Genomic DNA, 18,713 nt, shown 5'->3' with positions numbered 1-18,713 from the left:
GCTGAACCTTGCCAAAAGCATTAAAGCATCATATTATTCTAATTTAAAGATGTAATAAAATCAAGAGGATGCACATCTCTGGAATACTGAGCTGACTGAGGTATTTCCCCAAGAATCTGCTCTTATTTTGAGCACTGAACATTTAGAGCAAATGTTAAGTTAATGCAAACTAGGCTTTATTTTTAATGGACCCAGATAGAAGCCAATCCTACCTATCACCACACTAAAATAGTAGGTTAATGAACCTACACTTGAAATAATAAATGTATTAATTCCATATCTTCCAGAAAGGCTGCTTTTTACAATATCGTCACTGTTTTATTGATTACCCTGAGGTGTTCATAGAAACCAAACAAATTATTTGTACTGCATCAAATATCTTTTCTATTACACATGGGCAAAAGTTTGTGTTCTGTAGATGCCAAGGTCATTAGTGAGAGACAGAATAAAGAAATGGAAAGATGTGGAATCAAGAGTCAAAATTCCGAGGGAGAATTTTTCTTAGAGCTGGTGGGTCAGTACTGTCTGGGCTGGTTTTCACAACATCAAGCTCTCTGAATGTAAGAAATATTATCTTCCCTGAGTTGACGACACAGATGCAACATCCATCACTGAATCCTTCAGATGCTGTGCCGCCTGCCGTTCTGTATGACTTTGATTACATTGGAAAGGTCAAAACTTTTCGTAATCAATTCCATTAGATCTTCGTCTTTCTCCACACCAGTGATAAACTCTTCTAAAGTCAGTTCCCCTAAAAGGAAATCAGCTCTTTAGGAACCAAGGAATGTAACAATCATTCTCAATGCAACACAAGGCCATTCAAGCTGAGTTGCATCCCTCAAAAATATATCTCTATTCTTCCCTGCTGGTATGCAAATACAGGAAGAATATTTTCTAATACATTCCTATTTTGCAAACTCCAGAATTCAGACTCACCTTCCTCTGCTAAAACAGATCAAAGACTGCTATCGCAGAAGTCTAAGCCAACTGTAGTGCTTAGACTGAATTTAGCTGCACAGACCTATTCTTACCAAGGTAACTGGAGTTTATCTTGTAGGTGGCTTTACCAGAGACTAGGGAATGATTTGCTGAGGATTACAAGGCATGGCCTCTATGTTAACTATTAGGATTATCTAGAGCCAGGATAAGATGTAGTAAAAAATCTATTAAGTGGTTTGCTGAGAGAAATTATTCTAAGCAACTAAAATGGTGTTGTTTTTTTTAGATTTCTTTTAGAAAGTGATTTTTTTTTGGGTTCATGCTAGAATCGGGTAATACTTTGGAAGTTTCAAGACAACTACAAAACCACAAAGGTCAGTCCAAGGCATGTGTCTGTTGGCAAGGTACACTTGAGTGTACACAGTTCTCCATTTAGAAGTTATTCCAGTGATGCTGTTTTTCTCTGAGAGGGGAAACAGAGCTTGGTTTAAAAGGAACACTGATTTTTCCCTCTGGGAATGTTTAAAGTTTTAATTCAAATCATAAAAATGAATGATTTCTTACTGAAATAATAAATTACAAGAGGCCAGAAGAAGAGAAAACAGCTGGATGACTTAGTGCCTGTTCAGTTATGTGGTACTACCTGCACTGTAAGCAGGTTCATATGCACACTATTACAGTGAAAGGACACGTTCTGATGCAAGTCCTGGCACTTAGGCTGCAGCAAGAGGAGTATCTGCTATTTCAAAGTAACAATACCAGAATGCAATTGTATAAAGAGTACTGCAGTTATGGGTGAGAAGTTATGCTGGCATGCCCAGGCTCACTGGGACTGTCTTAAGCCTCAGATTTCCTTCACATAATGAAAATAAATTGGAAAACCGTCAGGAGATTTGTTTTAGGAATTGCTCCCCGCAGCCATGAGATTATTTCTTGTATTTTAATGTGATGAAGGAGATCACAACTTATTTTTTGATTTACATTTTATTTTTATTTTATATAGATGTATATTTAATAAGCAGCTAAAAGATGATGGCATAGTTTAAGATAAACTTGGAAATTTTTGTCTTATTCCTCAGGTTGGTTTAATCCTGCTGCTTTGCAGCCATTCAAAAATAACTAGCTATGGAAAGCAGCTTGAAATAGGGGCATTATGAAGAAGATTCTGAATAATTCATGTTCTCACATCTCACTGCTAAAATTAAGACACACAAATTACTTTTTCAGCTAATTGTCTAGCTCAGATACAACTATTACTTGCAGTGAACAAATATCAACACAGAGGCCAAAGTAAAAATAAACATAGTTTTGAGGTTAGATTCTAGAATACGACTTTGTTGTCTGAAGTCTATTATTTGCCTTCGCCCAAACAATGGTTCCAGTAGGTAGGCAAAAATGCTTTACCAATCATTCATATGCATCACAAGAGCATTATTTATGTTCTAATTATATATTGCAAACAGCTTTCTTAAAAAGAAACTGTAATACACAAAGTAAGACCTCCAAATAATGAACAACAATATAAAAGCCTAAAATCCTGCCTGTTTCTGATCTTGCTCAGCAATGCTTTCCTGATGTTCCTAATTTGTTAACAATTTCAGTAGATTCCAGTTGAAGGAAGATTTTCATGGTTAGAAATAGGAGGGAACATATTCACATGACACATCTTATGTTAAAAACAACTCCAAAGCAGTAAGTTAGATCTTTACTTTCAAACTGCAAGTCCAATTGGCTTAATCTAGCTCTCTTGAGAAGAAACAATAGCATGTGTCTTAGCATATGTTAACATTCAGATTCCGAAGAGACACCAAGTATGCTGTCCAAACTTTTGAACACGGCATGTGCAACCTTGCATCTTGGTTTTCTTCATTTAGGCAAGTTAAGACACACGTTTAGGCAGATTTTTGATCACATTGGTTTTGCTGAGCAGCCAGAGGACTGGCATTTTGGATGAACAGTGCAAGACCTTCACGTTTTAGCTACTACTAGGCACAATTCCTGTGCTAAGTTAATAGAGGCAATTGATTTACATTTCACTGTAAATTTGAGAGAATATACATTCAGATTTTCAGTTCTTCGGTTGTATGCTCAGCTCCCTTTCTGATCCTGCACTCCCTCATGGCGGGGTAAATACTGCCAATACCAAGAAAACCTAGATTCTTACCATCATTGTTCACATCTATCTTCTGAAATATCATGTTAGTGAATTCTTCAGCAGTCATGTTGGTCTGTCCATTAATAGCCTGGATAGCCTGGAGACAGAAATGCAGAAAGTTCTTTCAGACTTTTTTCCTTCAAGTCATGAAAACAATACACTGGCAACTGCAGTAATTGGAATGCAGCTCTTTAGTTCAACAGCCCTTCAAAAACACTAAATAAATTGCTATTTCAAGTAAATCTTCAGTAATGAGGATTGGAAATTTAATTAACATCACACAGCCTGAAGATTAGAGACTGCATTTACATATCTCTGAAGGTCTTCTGAAAGCATGTGACACCTCTGTTGTTCAATGCACTTATTCAATCCACACCAGCACTTTTTTTTTTCACCCTAGAGAGATCTCTGTGTTCAGGGAGTGCCCTATGATCTGTGTGATTTAAATATAGTATTATTTTTCACAGCTGAAAGCACTTGATGAGAAAGCCAAAGTTTATCTTTTATTAAAACATGTTTAACTTACTAATCACCAATAAAGTTAGAGTGGCAATCCCAGAAGTTGGCAGAATTCAGTTGTCCTCCAAAGAAATTTAAAAAAGAAGTCTCTCCTCTACTTTTTCTATGGCAAAGGTATCCAAGAATAAAGATACAAATGAATACTGCAAAATTCTGTCCCATTCACTGAGGCAATCATTTTTGCATAATGTTGATTATTCTGGTCGATAAAATAGAAGCTTATATGTTAATAAACGGCAGTCCAGATGCAGCAAGCACATACTGACAGAGCCAAACTCAAAATCAATATAATAATTATTTATTAAGTGACGGGGAAAATAGATAAAAATATATATGCAAACACACATGTATGTTCTATAATGGACACATTATAGACATTTTTAAAAACTTTAAAATCATTTTGAGATGAACTGTACTGTATAGAACAAATACACCAGTCATTTCTTTTGGTATTCCTGATATTATTTTAGAAATCATCATGTTTAATTAAAATGTATGTTAAATGAGTTCAGCACTGATATGGAATTCCTGACCATCAATGCCTACCATACTTTGTACGGAGTCCCCAGAAATGGCAAGAATTTTACAAAAAATAGGTACATAATCTTGTTTGTATTACTCATTCATACTTCAGATACTCCTTGATATAAGTCTGACCCCAGTGCAGCCTTCATAAGGCTGTACCTCTGTCATAGTTAATTTTGTTGTAGCACTGAGAGTAAAGCAGTCATTCCTGATGTGGTTGAATCACTGACTACCATAGAACTCCTCTAAATAATAAAATAAATTAACTAGGCAGTTAAAAGAGCGCCGACAGGGTGCAAGGTGGTCTGGGCAGAATTTTGATGGCTTATAATGATCTGCTCGTCCAAAGTTCATATAGCTGTAGGGACCAATGAAGTTTTAACTGGACTTCTTTGGTCTAAATTAGAGTCTCAGATCTGACATATCTTTTTGTATAAGCCTTTGTTTACTCATGCTTGGTATAAGCAAAGCTCTTAGCGGCTGTGAGCCTGCATTTTTATTTCTGTTTAGTGCCCATTTATTTTAATCTAACCTAAGCAAAATGACTTGTGTAGGTTTAAGTTCCTTTACTCCAGAAGAGAAGCAAACACCTGGAAGCTTGAACGGTTTTAAAACAAATTAAGCAAAAAAAAAAGAATCTTTACATTAAAATGATTTTAATTCTCTTTTCAGATAAAGCACAAGACAAAGGCAGTTGCATCAGTGCCTTCAAGTGAAAAATGGTTGAGAATATCTACATTAGAAAGATGACATTAAAAGAGAAGAAATCTGGGCTGTGCTGTGCAGACTCTCCTGCCCTTAGAACACTGTTCTTCATAAAGGGATGCATCAATTTCTTCTGTTTGGTCACATGGCTAATCTGGCTCTGGCTCCTTTTATTTGAGTCAGTAGCTCTTGAAAGTGCCTAGCCAGGCACCAGGAGCAAGACAGAATTTGGCAAAAGTAAGTTCCTTGTTTATTATCACTTTAAATAACTATTTAGATTTTATGTTCCCTTCAGCAGAACCTTGATCTTCGTATTTGCAAGGAACCCTATAATACTTTTCAGATGAAAGCAGCTACTGAAGTGCAAAAGAGTCATTCACTAGAACAAGTTGAAAAATATGGAAAACATTTTACAGAAAAAAATCACCCTGCTTTGTTTTCATAGGCTTGAAATTGACCCATTTTTCTGCAAAAATTTCTGCAATATTTGAATAAAAATGTCTGTTCACGATTTAATGACAAATTATTTTTTTCCAATTTAATTTAAAAAGAAGAGTAATGGCATTTACAGTAAACAAATCTGAAAGCCTTTCAAAAAAAATTAAAACATTGAAATGTTTTGATGACACCTATATTGTTTCCCGCATGAAGTTCAATTGGAGAAGCCATTTTTCCACAACAAAGTGGCACAAACCCTTGTAACCATCTGTTTTATTCGTTATGCTACCTCAATTCTACCCTGCCTCACGATACAGTTTATCAGAACAATGTTTTTACTGTTTCTACAGTTTTTCACTTTCACTAAAGCAGCATACAGCTGTAGACCTATGGTTTAAAGTAAAACACTACCGTTCAGTAAGCAAGAAGCTGGTAACCAGAGTGTCGCTAGCAAGAGCAATTTTGGCTTTACAACTAGTAAAATACAACACGTGTGGAACCATCGTTTCAGAGACAACACGCTATGCCAGATGCAATTGCTATTGGTCATAATTTGCTTACCGCGAATATGCTCAACAGTTCTTTTTTGTCAATACATCCGTTTCCATCAGCATCATATAGCTTAAAATACCATTTCAATTTTTGGTCAATTTTTCCTCGTATAACCAGATTTATTGCCGCTATGAACTCCAAGAAGTCTATAAATCCATCCTAGGAGAGAAAAAAAAACCAAAAAAACCTGTTTAACAACATTGGCTTTTTGCTCATTCTGGCATTCACGGAAACAGGTCATCGAATTCACTATAATACAAGCTGATTTATAAAGCACCTTAGCATAGAAATTTCCCCTGGCATTTAGAAAGGATGAGCTCAACTGGAAGCACTATAGGAAGGAGTGTTAGCACAGGCAGTTTTGTTCTCCATGGAAAGCTGTGGGGGAAGAAAATCACAGCAGTTGTTTTTGACATTTTTGAGAAGAAGAAAAAACAGGTTTGTGGTAGACTTCCACATAAGAAAAAGGGGAGTCTTGGATATCCAACTTCATACTGGTGAGATGTTTGCTATGGAGCTGCTTACTATGGAGCTGCTTATGTTCACATGGGTACTGCAGAAATGTGGATGTTTTCCACTGCAACAGAACTCCTCCAGGAGTTATTAATCTGAGAGATCATGCAATAAATATTGTATATGGTAAACAATAACCCAGCATGAGTGATAGATACTGTAGTTTATTCATATAAGCATCAGGTTTCTCTGACCAATAAATTTCACATGGGATATAAAGCCTTCAAGTCATAAACAAGTTTCTGAATAGTGAGCATGGGGGGTAATCATAGGGAAGAAGCATTTCAGATTGATTTAATTCCATACGTTTTACTTCCTTCTCTGATGTTACTGAAGGAAACTTGTCAAGGATGGGACTCCATGGTCAAGTGGTCTACGCTACCGTGACGATTCCTCTGTTTCTGTAAAAATCTGGTGAGGGTGGAAGAAACAGTTGCTGAATTTGGAGACTACTAGCTCCAACTGTTTGCCATGTGGATATAAAAAGAATTAGCAGCTGGTAAATTTAATCTTGTGATCTTTATATTGGTCAGAATCCAACCACTTGGAAAACCTTGGAAAGACTGTCATCAGCTTTAGATGGCTTGTGGCTGAGAGATTAGATGAATATCCAGTAGGTTTAACATGTTACTTATTTTTATTGCCTTACATCAACACACATCTTGCCTTCTGAGGTTTCGCAATCAGCAGGCATTAGTCTGTCCTCTAGACTGCACTAAAGTAAAAGAAAAGAAGCTTTGTAAAAGTGTGTTGTGGCCCATTGCCATGTAGTGCTTGTTTTGATTTCTGTGCAAGGTGTTTTGGCACTGTAGTACCCAAGTTTCAAATACACCCGAGTCAATGTATATGTAGATAGATATTGCACATGCATAACTTTTGCAGGCTGAACATTGCTTCACAGACTCTCTGCGCAGGTTCTGTCATTATTGCTGTATTTAATTGCTGTATTTTAATTACAGCAAATTCGCTAAAGACAAAGGTATTTCTCAACCACAGATTGCGTTAAAATGAAATTTAACAATACCTGCATGTAGTTTTCAAGCAAGTTTAAGTCCACCTCTTTGGTAAAGAGATGCTTTACCAAAAAAATGACACAGTATGTACCACAAACTTTATGTTTTTTTCTGGAACACAAAATTGGATTCCAATTTTGGAAATACTATTTCAAAGCAATACTGTATCAGATACTTTACTGAGGGCTCCTTCTACTTTACCGATTATATTTCCAACCCTGGATTTTATAGCTCTTCTAAAAATGTGATCACATTGCTGTCCCTTTATAGAATTTCATACTATTCAGTTAAATTACAGATTAATTTTAGGTTTGATAGATATTCATGGCCAGGCTCATTTTCTTTTTTTCTCCCTTACATTTCTTTTGAGTTTTGGAAAACAGTATTTTGTTTGTTTTCTTTTATGTCTTTCAATTCTGTGGGTCTGACCAAACCTAACAAATAAACAAACCAAAATACTTCTGAAATATATCTGAGACAATGTGGTTTTTAGAGAAGCCCCAGTCACATGGAGTTGTAGACATACAAAGACTGTGAACACCATGCTAACCTCAAAAACACCAGGAATAGAAATACTAAGAAGCCCAACTTTATCTGTACAGTATGGAACCAGAAGCACTGCACAGTGGCACTGATAAGAAATGTGCCATTTCTCCTTTATCCACAAAAAATGTACATGGTAGGTAGAAAAGAAAATACTTGTGAGATCTGAAAGCTGTAGAAATCTTGTTAGACATCCAGAGTTTTCTCAGATAAAAAGAAATATTATGCTTTTTGTAGTAGCATACAGGAGCCTCCGAATAGTGCATTAAATAATGGAAAAATCATAACAGTAACCTATGAAGATCATCCTGTAGCTCTATGAGCACAATAAATAGTACAATAAATGTATTATGATGTTATTAAAAGAATACTGCAGTGCTGATTTACCCATCTGCTGCTCTGTAACAAATACACATTATCTATGTCCTCACATGTCTCTGGGCTCTCTAAAGCCTCATGCTGTCCACAGTAGACATGCTAATGTATCTGTTGCTTATTAGGAAGTCACTCAATCTCTAGAAAAGGGCTACTATAAAAATAATAAATAATAATAAAAAGTTTAAAAGAATAAACAGAGCTGTTTATTAGTGGAAGATAAAAATACTTTACTTCTGTCTTTTATTGTGCTATTCCAAAAGGCTAATTCACAATATTTTTTTATTTAAAATAGTTAGTATTGGTGAAGCCTGCTGTTTTGCCATTTTAGGACACCAGGATGGAGGTGTGTGTGAGTTGATCGCCCCTTTGTACTTTGGTGGTAGTGTGTTGCCCTCAATACCACAGGTGTCTGGAGTAATGGTGAATTCATACTCACTTCCCCACCTGCACACATGAAGACTGCTGGGTTAAACTCACAAGATATGCTCTCAGGATAAAGGTAAAGGAGTAAAATCTCCTTTCCAAAATAGGAGAAAACCTCCCAAAAGCATTGCTGAGAAACAGGCTGGAGAGCCACCAAAAATGCCCCCTACACTTCTTTTATTTGCTCCTGAGTAAGACCTCCACACTTACTCCTTGGCTTAGGAAAAATAACTAACTAAATTTTTAGTCTTTAACAGCTTGATCAAGTGAACTAGAAGGTTTAAGTCAGATCAGACCACATGACTATTGCGCACAGCAGTTCCTTTGGATGCTGTGTTTAAGTTACTTAGATCTCATTGACAAGTGTTTTTGAAGTCCTTTGTAACAAGGTTTGATTCACAAAACAAGTCCAAAAGCAGACTCCTAAATTGGAAGGAGTATTTTTTGATTACATGACACAAATCCTCAGGACCTGCTCTCCCTGTCCCCAGGCCCCATGGAGAAGTGCAGGCTCTGCCTGCAAAATGGCCATCCTGGGCTTGCCCTGCCCTATCCAGGAAAGCAATCTGGGCTAGCAACTCCCCAGCAGGACTCTGGCACATTCACCCCCAGCCCCTACAGGGATGAGTTCTCTCTCTCTTCCCAATCACTTTCCAAGACCTGGATAGCACTCTGCACCCTCTATACAAGCCCATGCTTCCAAGATGAACCTCACACCTGAAGGACATGCCTTGGACACCAAGCCTTTGGATTTTCTAAGTTAATTACAGCCATCAACTGATGTCAAGCAGGCATTTATAAAACAGCATGATGGAGATTTCACTAATTATCATAGAATCACAGAATGAATTGTAGAATGGATTGTGTTGGAAGGGACCTCAAGGATCATCAAGTTCCAACACCCCTACCACAGGCAGGGCTGCCAGCTGCTAGATCATGTACTATATCAGAGTGCCGACAGCCCCATCCAACCCATCCTTAAATAACTCCAGGGATGGGGAATCCACAGCCTCTCTGGACAGCCTATTCAGGAACCTCACCACTCTCACAGTAAAAAACTTCCTCATGACATCTAATCTAAATCTCCCAACCTTTAGTTTAAAACCATTACTCCTTGTCCTATTGCTATCTACCCATATAAAAAGTTGATTTCCCTTCTGTTTGTAAACTCCCTTTAAATTTTTGAAGGCCTCAATGAGGTCTCCTCTCAGCCTTCTCTTTTCCAGGCTGAACAGGCCCAGTTCCTTTAGATTGTTTTCATAGGAGAGGTGCTCCAGCCTTTGGATCATCTTCATGACCTCCTCTGGACCCTCTCCAAAAGCTATGCACCTATGGAACTCCTTCCTGTTGTTTTTAACATCCTTCACCAAGTCTAGTTCTATGTCTCCTTTGCTTTCCTAATCCTATTTTGGCAAATCTGGACAGCATTCCGGTATTCTTCCCAGGTGACATGCCCTTGCTTCTGTTGCCTGTACTGGCCCTTCTTTTCCCTCAGTTTGAACAGCAGATCCTTGCCTATCCATGCCAGTTTCCTGCCTCACCTGCCTGCTTTCTTATTCTGAGTGATTTAGAGCCCTTGTACTCTCAGAAAGGCATCCTTAAAACGTAGTCAGCTTTGTTCCACTCCTTTGTCTATAAGAACAACTTCCCAAGAGATTGCATCCAACAATTCCTTAAACAATTGTAAGTTTGCTCTTTGCCAAGCCCATGTTCCTCAAGATCACAAACTCAGCAAGGCCATGGTCACTGCAGCCCAGGCTGCCTCCAATCTTAATGTCTTTAACAATCTTCTCCGCATTGGTGAGCAAGTCCAGCAACGGTTCACATCTGGTCAGGCTGTCCAATACTTGAACTTGAAAATTATCAACGAACTCCTGGAGTCTCCTGGATTGTTTACAGCTTGCCGCATTGTCTTGCCAGTGGATATATGGGTGATTGAAATCCCTCATCCCCCCGACAGAATAAGAGTCTGTGAGCATGAAATTTCTTGTAGCTGATGCAGGAAGGCCTCATCAACAGGTTCATCTTGATCAGGTGGCCTGGAGTAGAGCCCAAACACCAGATGTCCCTTATTGGTCTCATCCCTAATTTCAACCCACATATCTTCTACCTGCTCCTGACTGTTTCTCAGAGGGAGCTCTTCACAGTCTATCCACACTTAAGCATAAAGGGCAACTCCCCCAGCACTCCAATCTCACCATCCCTTCTAAAAGCTTATAGCCCTCAATGATGCTGTGCCAGTTATGTAAATCATCCCACCATGTTTCAGTGATTATACACAGCAGAATTTGTCCCTTTCATTTTAGAACACCTGTAGGCATGTAGGCATCAGGCTAATTTCAGAACAAGTTTCCATGCAGTCAAAAATAACAGTCTGAGTGCCTTGATTCTGCTTAGCAGAAGCTTCTGGCACTGCCTGACTCCTGGTCAACCAAAGGCTGTTCAGAGATGTTAGGATTAGAGAAAGAGGACCAAAAGCAAGCAAGTAAAGCCTTAGGAGTCTAAGCTCAGTTCCCCACTATTGGTGAGGTTAGAAGATATGTGAACTGGAGCTGGGAAAGTCTGGAGAAAAATATTCAGGTGAAGAACTTACAACTAAATTGGTTTTAAGCAGAAGTTAGTCTAGATCAGGCTAATCACAATGATACAGCCCACATACTCAAAGGAATGGTGGCAAGGTCTGAGGATTTACCATCAAAAAACTGTTTTGTTTTTTTTGTTGTTGTTTATTATGTGTTCTCTACATGCTTGAGAATAACTGTTTTGAAAACCTAGCTAGAAAGTAGCAAATGACAGGTGACATCTTCCTTTGTGCCGAACACATTAAGATTTACGTACAGCTAGACAAAGGCAAAATGGTGTAGAAAAATGGGGTGGTTCATTAGTTACGGGGTCTGCTGAGACTACAGTAATTTAATATTAGCTTTTTATGAGATGTTTTTTGTTCAGAACGTTGGCTTATGTACAATTGAGTCTGCTGATTTTTATTCAGTCAGGACAGCCTGCAAAGGAAAAGCAGGACAGTAAAAGAATGGCAGCCTTATGCAACAAGAATTAGTACTCAAACCCTGTAAGACTGAAAAGGCCATTATGCTTTGATTCCTAGAATAGTGTTGCTAATCTTCACAGATCCTTAAAAAAAACTCTCACAGCTTCAAATTATTTGAATGCAGATTAAAAATAATTGACTTGGAAACTGTGAATACACAGCCAATGCAAAACAGTCCAGTTACTCAAGGGTGGGCTAGAACAGCCAGATCTGGGCATTTTGGCTGTGTAGCTCTTGAACATCGATTTCTGGTAGCATTGATGCAGCCCTACTGAGATTGCTGCTGAGTTAGCCAGCCATCTCTTGCGGCACACAATAGTTACACATACAGAAAAGTGTGGTTTCTATTCCTGTAAAACTCTACTAATTGTAAATTCATCATCTTACTTAAGAGTACTGAGGACTCATATAATAACATACAAAACAAATTGGGGTCTTTTTTCAATTTTGCCACTGAAAAATCTCTAAACTGCACAGAACTCAACCCAACAGCAGGAAAATAGCTCAACAGACTTCATCTGGATTAGCAAGAATGCAAATATAGACTGTTTAGGTATTTCAAGCCCAGGGTTTAGAATGTTAAGCCACCTACCCTCCCCACCCCTTATACTATTACCCTCCCTCCCCTCTTAGACTATTACTTAAGCCTGATAATGCAGAGGGAAGCACTTAAGTATATATTGGCACAGGTCAAAGAGCAGATTACAACAGCTCTGAATAAATTGTGTGAAATTTATAGCTAATCCTGTGTGCTCCTCCATTTCATAGTACTGATTTCTCCATTCTCAGAAAAGTAAAGGTGGATTCATTTTGCTCCATTTAATCTTCCCCAATTTCAACATGTCCCTAAGTCTGATGTCGGAGTTTGGGGCCTGAAGAGGACTCTAGATCTCTGCCAGGCTATGGCTGGAATCATCAGATTCCTAAGTAAACAAAGCTAACATATGTCACAGTGACAGAGGGGAAACTCTTGACATGCAAAGGCTGTTAGGTAAGGATGAAGGAAGAAGCAGGAAATTAGGAATGGCAAATCATTACACGGTTTTGTGATAGGTGCATACTCTCTGTTACATAAAGAGGCCAGGTTATATTGACCAAATTGTTATGCAAAGTTCTGCCTTGTCCAGATGAAGACGACCATTTTCTAAGCTTGGTGGCTTAGAAAATACCAGGCTTTCAGGATTGCTGGCAAAATTTGCGGAAATCCAAAATGCTAAGGTGACCAACAATTACATATTTTTTAAATCTCTCCTTCCCCCGCCATCTGCCCAACCCCTTGCAATCACTTACTATTTTCTTTCAAGGTTATTGAGCAAGGAGGGAGACAAGGATGTCACCAAGGCACAGGGCTGGGGCTTACAGCATGATAAAACAGTGTCTAGGAGAGCTGTGCAGAAGAAAATTTTGTGCTCAAATGATGTAGCCCTCTGCCATCATCTCTTGGATGATTCAGCTTTCTCCACCCCTAATGTTGAGCCTTTGCTCGTGCTTTTAGGAGCAACTTCCTTGATATATAACAAAGCTGTAGGTAAGACAGAGTAAACTAAAAAACACAACCATAATCACAAAGCCTTCTATTTTTCAGCAAATTTCTTGCTGACAGTTCAAGCAAACTTTTCTTTTTTGACAAACCTATAGAAAAAGAACTCCAAGGACATAGATGCATTCTAGGGGCAAGGATACTCTCTTTTTTAGTGGCAAAGATGCACTCTTTGGCAAATAATCACAGGTGCTCCTGCATCACATTTTAGGAATTAAAGTCTCAAAGATTGTATGCAAGAAGAAGGTTCCCAAAAGTTAAACACATTTCCTATTATTCTCTGAACTACTCCGTATTATCACATAAAGGACCTCAAGGAAGGAAAAAGTTAATACTCTACTTTCTTTACCTCAGAGGCTTTTTTCATTTCTACAAAAAATGAGAAATTATATATAAACTTCTTATCTCAAGAAAGCTGTATACATTTAGTGTCACTAATTGGGTTTGTAACCAGGTTGGTTAAAACAGATCATCTGATTTCTGTTGCACTTTTTCTGCAATTCTTATTCCCAAATCTCAGATCACTGACATTGTTTTCACCAACGAATATGTTAATCACAACTGCGCATACTTTTGGGCTTAAGCAATGCTTAAACAATAAAGGGGAAAAAGAACAAAATGTAAACTAGGAGTAGCCTTCATTTTCTCTACACATAAATAATAAGGCAATAAATAGAAATAAATGACAGCTGTCCTTTTGAAAAAAAACTTAATATTTCTTTAAAAAAAACCACATAGAGATTAATGAACTCTTTCCCATTAAAATTACTGTTCTCTTTATCTATATAATAACTTAACAAACAGTGTTTAAAAGTAATTATGATTAAGCGTACAAAGTTAATCTTCATTGCCTGCTCATATAATGTGACAAAATTACAGTGTTAGCTGGTAATGGTAGTAATATACTCAGTAATGACTGTAGAGTACATTCTAATTTGTTTATACTTAAATGAAAATTTCAGAGAAGCCCTACATACATTGTTACAGAAGCGTAATTGCTTCAGTTTTGTGCATGATTTTGGTCACTGAGTAGCTGCAGAGAAGACAGCTCTAAACCTTTCCTTATAATTTCCTTTTGTAAAGGACCTACTGGCTGGGCTGACTTAACCCATGAATCTCAGGTACTCCAATGGGAACTGGACACTGACCTCATTTTAAGATTCCACTTGAAGAACCAGCTTTTCCATGGTTGATGATGCAGTGCCTTTGCCGGGAAATTACTCTGACCTAAAACTTTTAGACCAGAACTCATACCAACAAATCTTCATTTAAGAATTCAAAAATAATGACATTAAGCAAGGGGCAGTTCTACTAATAGTGATAAAATAGTCTTTAGGCTGGTAATGTCACACTATCACAGCATAAGTTAGTACTATTACAGCAGTAAGTCCTTTGACAAAGCACTAGAAAACAAAATTAGGGTTGCACAATTGTACCAAAGATTGTCTGAAAGTTCTTAGAAAGTAAAAGAATACTACAGCTTTTTCACAGTCAATATAAAACTGGATTTTAAAAAAAATTCTAGAGGTAGTTAAGAAGTAAAACAAAGACATTCTTTAAGACAGACAATAAATGAGTAGTGTTTAGAGGAACCAGACTAAATAGTTGTAGAGCATTGTTTCTATTCTATGAATTTTTTTTAATAAGGGTATAGTATCTTTAAATGGCACTTAAGCACAGTGACAAAAATAATATAACTGCACTACTTTGAACACAGCAAACTATAATCTCATACTTACTTACAGTAATCAGACTAGTTACTTTATGTTTGAAATAAACTTATGCAACATTACTCCAAGATTAAGGCATAGCAAACTGTCCTGCTTTATTGGTTTTGTTGCTTTCATTGCACTGTGTCCAAAACTAATGTGAAAAGGATATCTACACTTACATGACAACTCCAAAAAGCTAAAATATTTCAAGAAGAGCTGCAGACTTTGAAGTAAGTGCTGTAGACATGTTGCTTCTGACAGAAAGACTATTTCTTGCTAAGATACATCTCTGTTCTTATTTTAATCTAGCCCTTTGTTTAGAAGCTGATTAACTGATTGACACACAGGTTTTATTGCAGACTCTACAATGTGACAGCTATGATTGTTGCAAATAGTGTTTTTTAAAGTATTTCCTGTTGTGCAAACTTAATTAGAGGCAATTGTGAGAATGAAGAAGGATTCAAAACCAGAAAAAGCAAGAATCATATTACTCTGAACAAAGCGATAGCACTATCCACGTGTAACACAAAAATCTTAAGTAGAAAAAATAAATAGCATGAAATGTAGTGTGTATTGCCAAGAACAGTACCAGCCTATATGCCTATATGGCTCTTGACCACTTGCTGTAGCGTGTAATGCATTTGTTGCTGCTGCAGCCTTACATCTTTGGTTAAGCTGGTTGGTTAGAGTAAAGTAGGACAAAAGTATTTGCCCTGAGAGTTTTTTCAGCCTGAAGAGATCCCTAAAATTATGCATGCAGCTGAACTTAAATTTGTGCAAATATTTGAAGACTTAGAATTAAAAAAAAAAAAAAAAAAAAAAGTCTGAGAAAATATTCCTATGGTTATCATCCATTGCCAACTATCACATCTAATGTGAATCAACTTTGGTAATGTCTCCAGAGATGAGGGGATGCAACAGTGTAGGCAAATCCTTGGTTACCCTAGGAACATTTAGATGAAGACAGTGCAGGAAATGAAGCTCAACTGGAAAACAAAGTTTCAAGCAAAGGAGAGTTGGCAAAAATACCCTGAGTAATTCTAATTAAATTCATGGGAGATGGGAACAGTTAATGTGTAGGTTTCAGGTAGTGTTTGAAGTATTGCTCACCAGCAACTCTTTATGAGTTTTTTATCCTTTCACAGGAACATGGAAGGCAGCTGTTGTGTAGTGATATGTAACCCTTGCATATTTGGGTCATGTTAAAAAAAAAAACAAACAACATTTTCATATCAGTGAAAATATTTTTCTGTTTCTTATTATGATTAGGAATTGGGAAAAGTGGAGAAGCAAAATAACCCAAAGTCATTTAGTTATATTAATCACCAAAACATATATGAAAAATATTAAATATTTCTTTGTATGTTTTTCTGAGAATATGAGCTGCACCTCTTCTTTCACACAGAATTTCATGTTCAAATTACTTGCATTTCCTTCTGCTATGATATCCAAGAATAGAAACTTGCCTAATCCAATTCATGCCAACATAGCCCAAGAAGATAACATCTATTTATAGTTAGACCACAAATTCAGACAATGAAAAGTCTACCTGAAAATCACTGGAAATCAAAATAATAAAGGCACAGAAGTACTGTAGGGAAGGAGCTAGGATGAGAAAATGAGAAATAGCAATCTGCCTCCCAACACTTGTCAGCACTGTGCAAAGTAGAAGGGGTGAAAAGAAACTTTTCTTTGGGGGAAAATAAAAAGGTTTTATATTTAGTTTTCATTGCTACATACATCATTTGAATCTCTGAAATCTGTTATATATTCTCACAGAAAACCAAGTATACATCAATATATTTGCCAACTACTTAAGTACTTTAAATAAGCATAACTGTTTCCTCTCTAAAATTCATCACTAGGCTACATAAACCAGGGCTGCATGACAGTTATGCCTGAACTGAGATGCACAGAGAGTAAAATAAGCACTTTAGCTTATTTTTATTTGCTACTTGTCTTTGGTTGTAGATTTTTCAATTTTTATTACAAATAGCTTAAGAATGAAGACCGTGATCATTTTTTCCATAAATGGCATAATTAACTATGTCATTTAAAAATGAACTTTTTTTGCACTTACATTTTAAAGAAAACATTATTTTGGTAAGCTGTGACAAAAGATAAACTCACCATTTATTATACTGCCAATGCCGTGATATAAATAATGCTTACAAGTATTAACATATGAGCTGTGAAAAAACAACTACTGTGCTACCGCAATACAATTTTCCTGTTTACTGGCAACTTTTTGTTTAAATGACAATCCTAAAAAGGAGAAAGATGTCTGTAACAGACCAAAACTTGAAGGACTAAGGCTAGCAAGGAGGTGAAATGCAATGCAAAAATGCAAACTTTATTTTTTTCCACACAAATCTCACTGGCTTCCTATGAGACTAATATTCCACACTTTGCTTGCTAGAAGTTTCAAACTGAGCATATACGAAACAGATAAGAATGCCTATGGACTTTTAAAGAGCGTTTGACCATCATATTCACAATGGAATACCCCAAGCATGGATGACCCCAACTTGTCTCAAGAAGCATTAGGCTGCTATAATTGGAAGTGTAGATTAACCTCAGGCCTAACACTTCAACACAGCTTTCTGAGGAGATTCCTATTTGTATGAAAACAGAAGCCTGAAATAGAAGTGAGAAATAAATATTTTATCCTGACAACGTAGGACTTGATTAAATGACTTAAGTTTTCCAAAATGAGTTTCTTTAAAGCAGGCCACAGATGATATAATAGCTTCAGCAATAGAGGTCATGACTATTTTAAATCATAAAAGCTCCACTTGCAAACCATGATATTGTCTGGCCACAAAAAGTTAGACAAGGGAAAAAAACAGGTCATGTATCTATAAATGTCAGGCGAAATATGAGAGAAAGTTCAAGTTTGCCTAGCTAAACAGCTCTGATATATAAAAGGAAAGAAAAAGGAAAACATTTATATCAAGAAACTTTATATACTCCAGTGCTCACTGTGATAACAACCCCTTTATTAGAAAATAACAACCAGACAAGAGTGAAAAGCACAGGAAATCAAATTTTGAATACAAACTTGAGAGATTTCTGTAGTTCTGAGTGAAACTGAATGTGGGCAAAAGCCCAAATAATCAAATTATTTCTGAATCCATATGTATTGTTCATGCAACTATTCACATGCATTAACTTCGGTGGTTTGCAGATGAAAAATTATCATCTGTTTAATACTGTGCAATGTCTAAATGTTCTACATAATATTGTAGAAAGATAATGACCCCTTATTTGTAGAACTGTAGTTGCTATTCAAGAGACCCCAGTGCAGTAAGCTTTCCATTGACCTCTCACTCTTCACATATCTGTTCTTAACTAAAAGCACTTTCCAAGATGAAAGCTTATTTTTCCACCAGAATCCTCTATAGATGAAAAAAGCTGTATAAAAGGTAAAGGACAAAAAGTGAATATGTGGAATGAGGAGATCCGCTTATTTTACTTTATCAATAAAGCATTCCTTTCTCCTGCTCTAAGAGGCTGCTTTATTTCCAGCTTCACCACATAAAAACCATCATAGACATATACTTGAAGAGTATTTGATTGATATTTGTTATGTCTAAAACTGTGCCTTAAAAATAGTGGTTATCAGTCTTGAAAAAAAGAGTACTGTTATAATATTAGAAAAAAAAAATCAGAAATTCAGGCTGTAACAGAAAGGCAATCATTATACTGC

General features: G+C 36.9%; 1 protein-coding gene across 1 annotated transcript in view; it reads right to left on the bottom strand.

Annotated features, from left to right (window-relative positions):
* Positions 1 to 620: 620 nt before the first annotated feature.
* Positions 621 to 18,713, bottom strand: part of GUCA1C (guanylate cyclase activator 1C) — a gene marked incomplete at both ends in the record, with an annotated part of 33,014 nt that continues 14,921 nt past the window's right edge. Inside the window, 3 exons of the mRNA XM_079534072.1 lie at positions 621 to 751; positions 3,104 to 3,191; positions 5,843 to 5,992. Coding sequence (XP_079390198.1) covers positions 621 to 751; positions 3,104 to 3,191; positions 5,843 to 5,992 — 369 coding nt within the window. The remainder of the gene's footprint in view (positions 752 to 3,103; positions 3,192 to 5,842; positions 5,993 to 18,713) is intronic.

Source organism: Tetrao urogallus (genome assembly GCF_951394365.1).
Source record: "Tetrao urogallus genome assembly, chromosome: 1".
Taxonomy (NCBI): domain Eukaryota; kingdom Metazoa; phylum Chordata; class Aves; order Galliformes; family Phasianidae; genus Tetrao; species Tetrao urogallus.
This window is presented reverse-complemented; position numbering and strand designations above follow the sequence as displayed.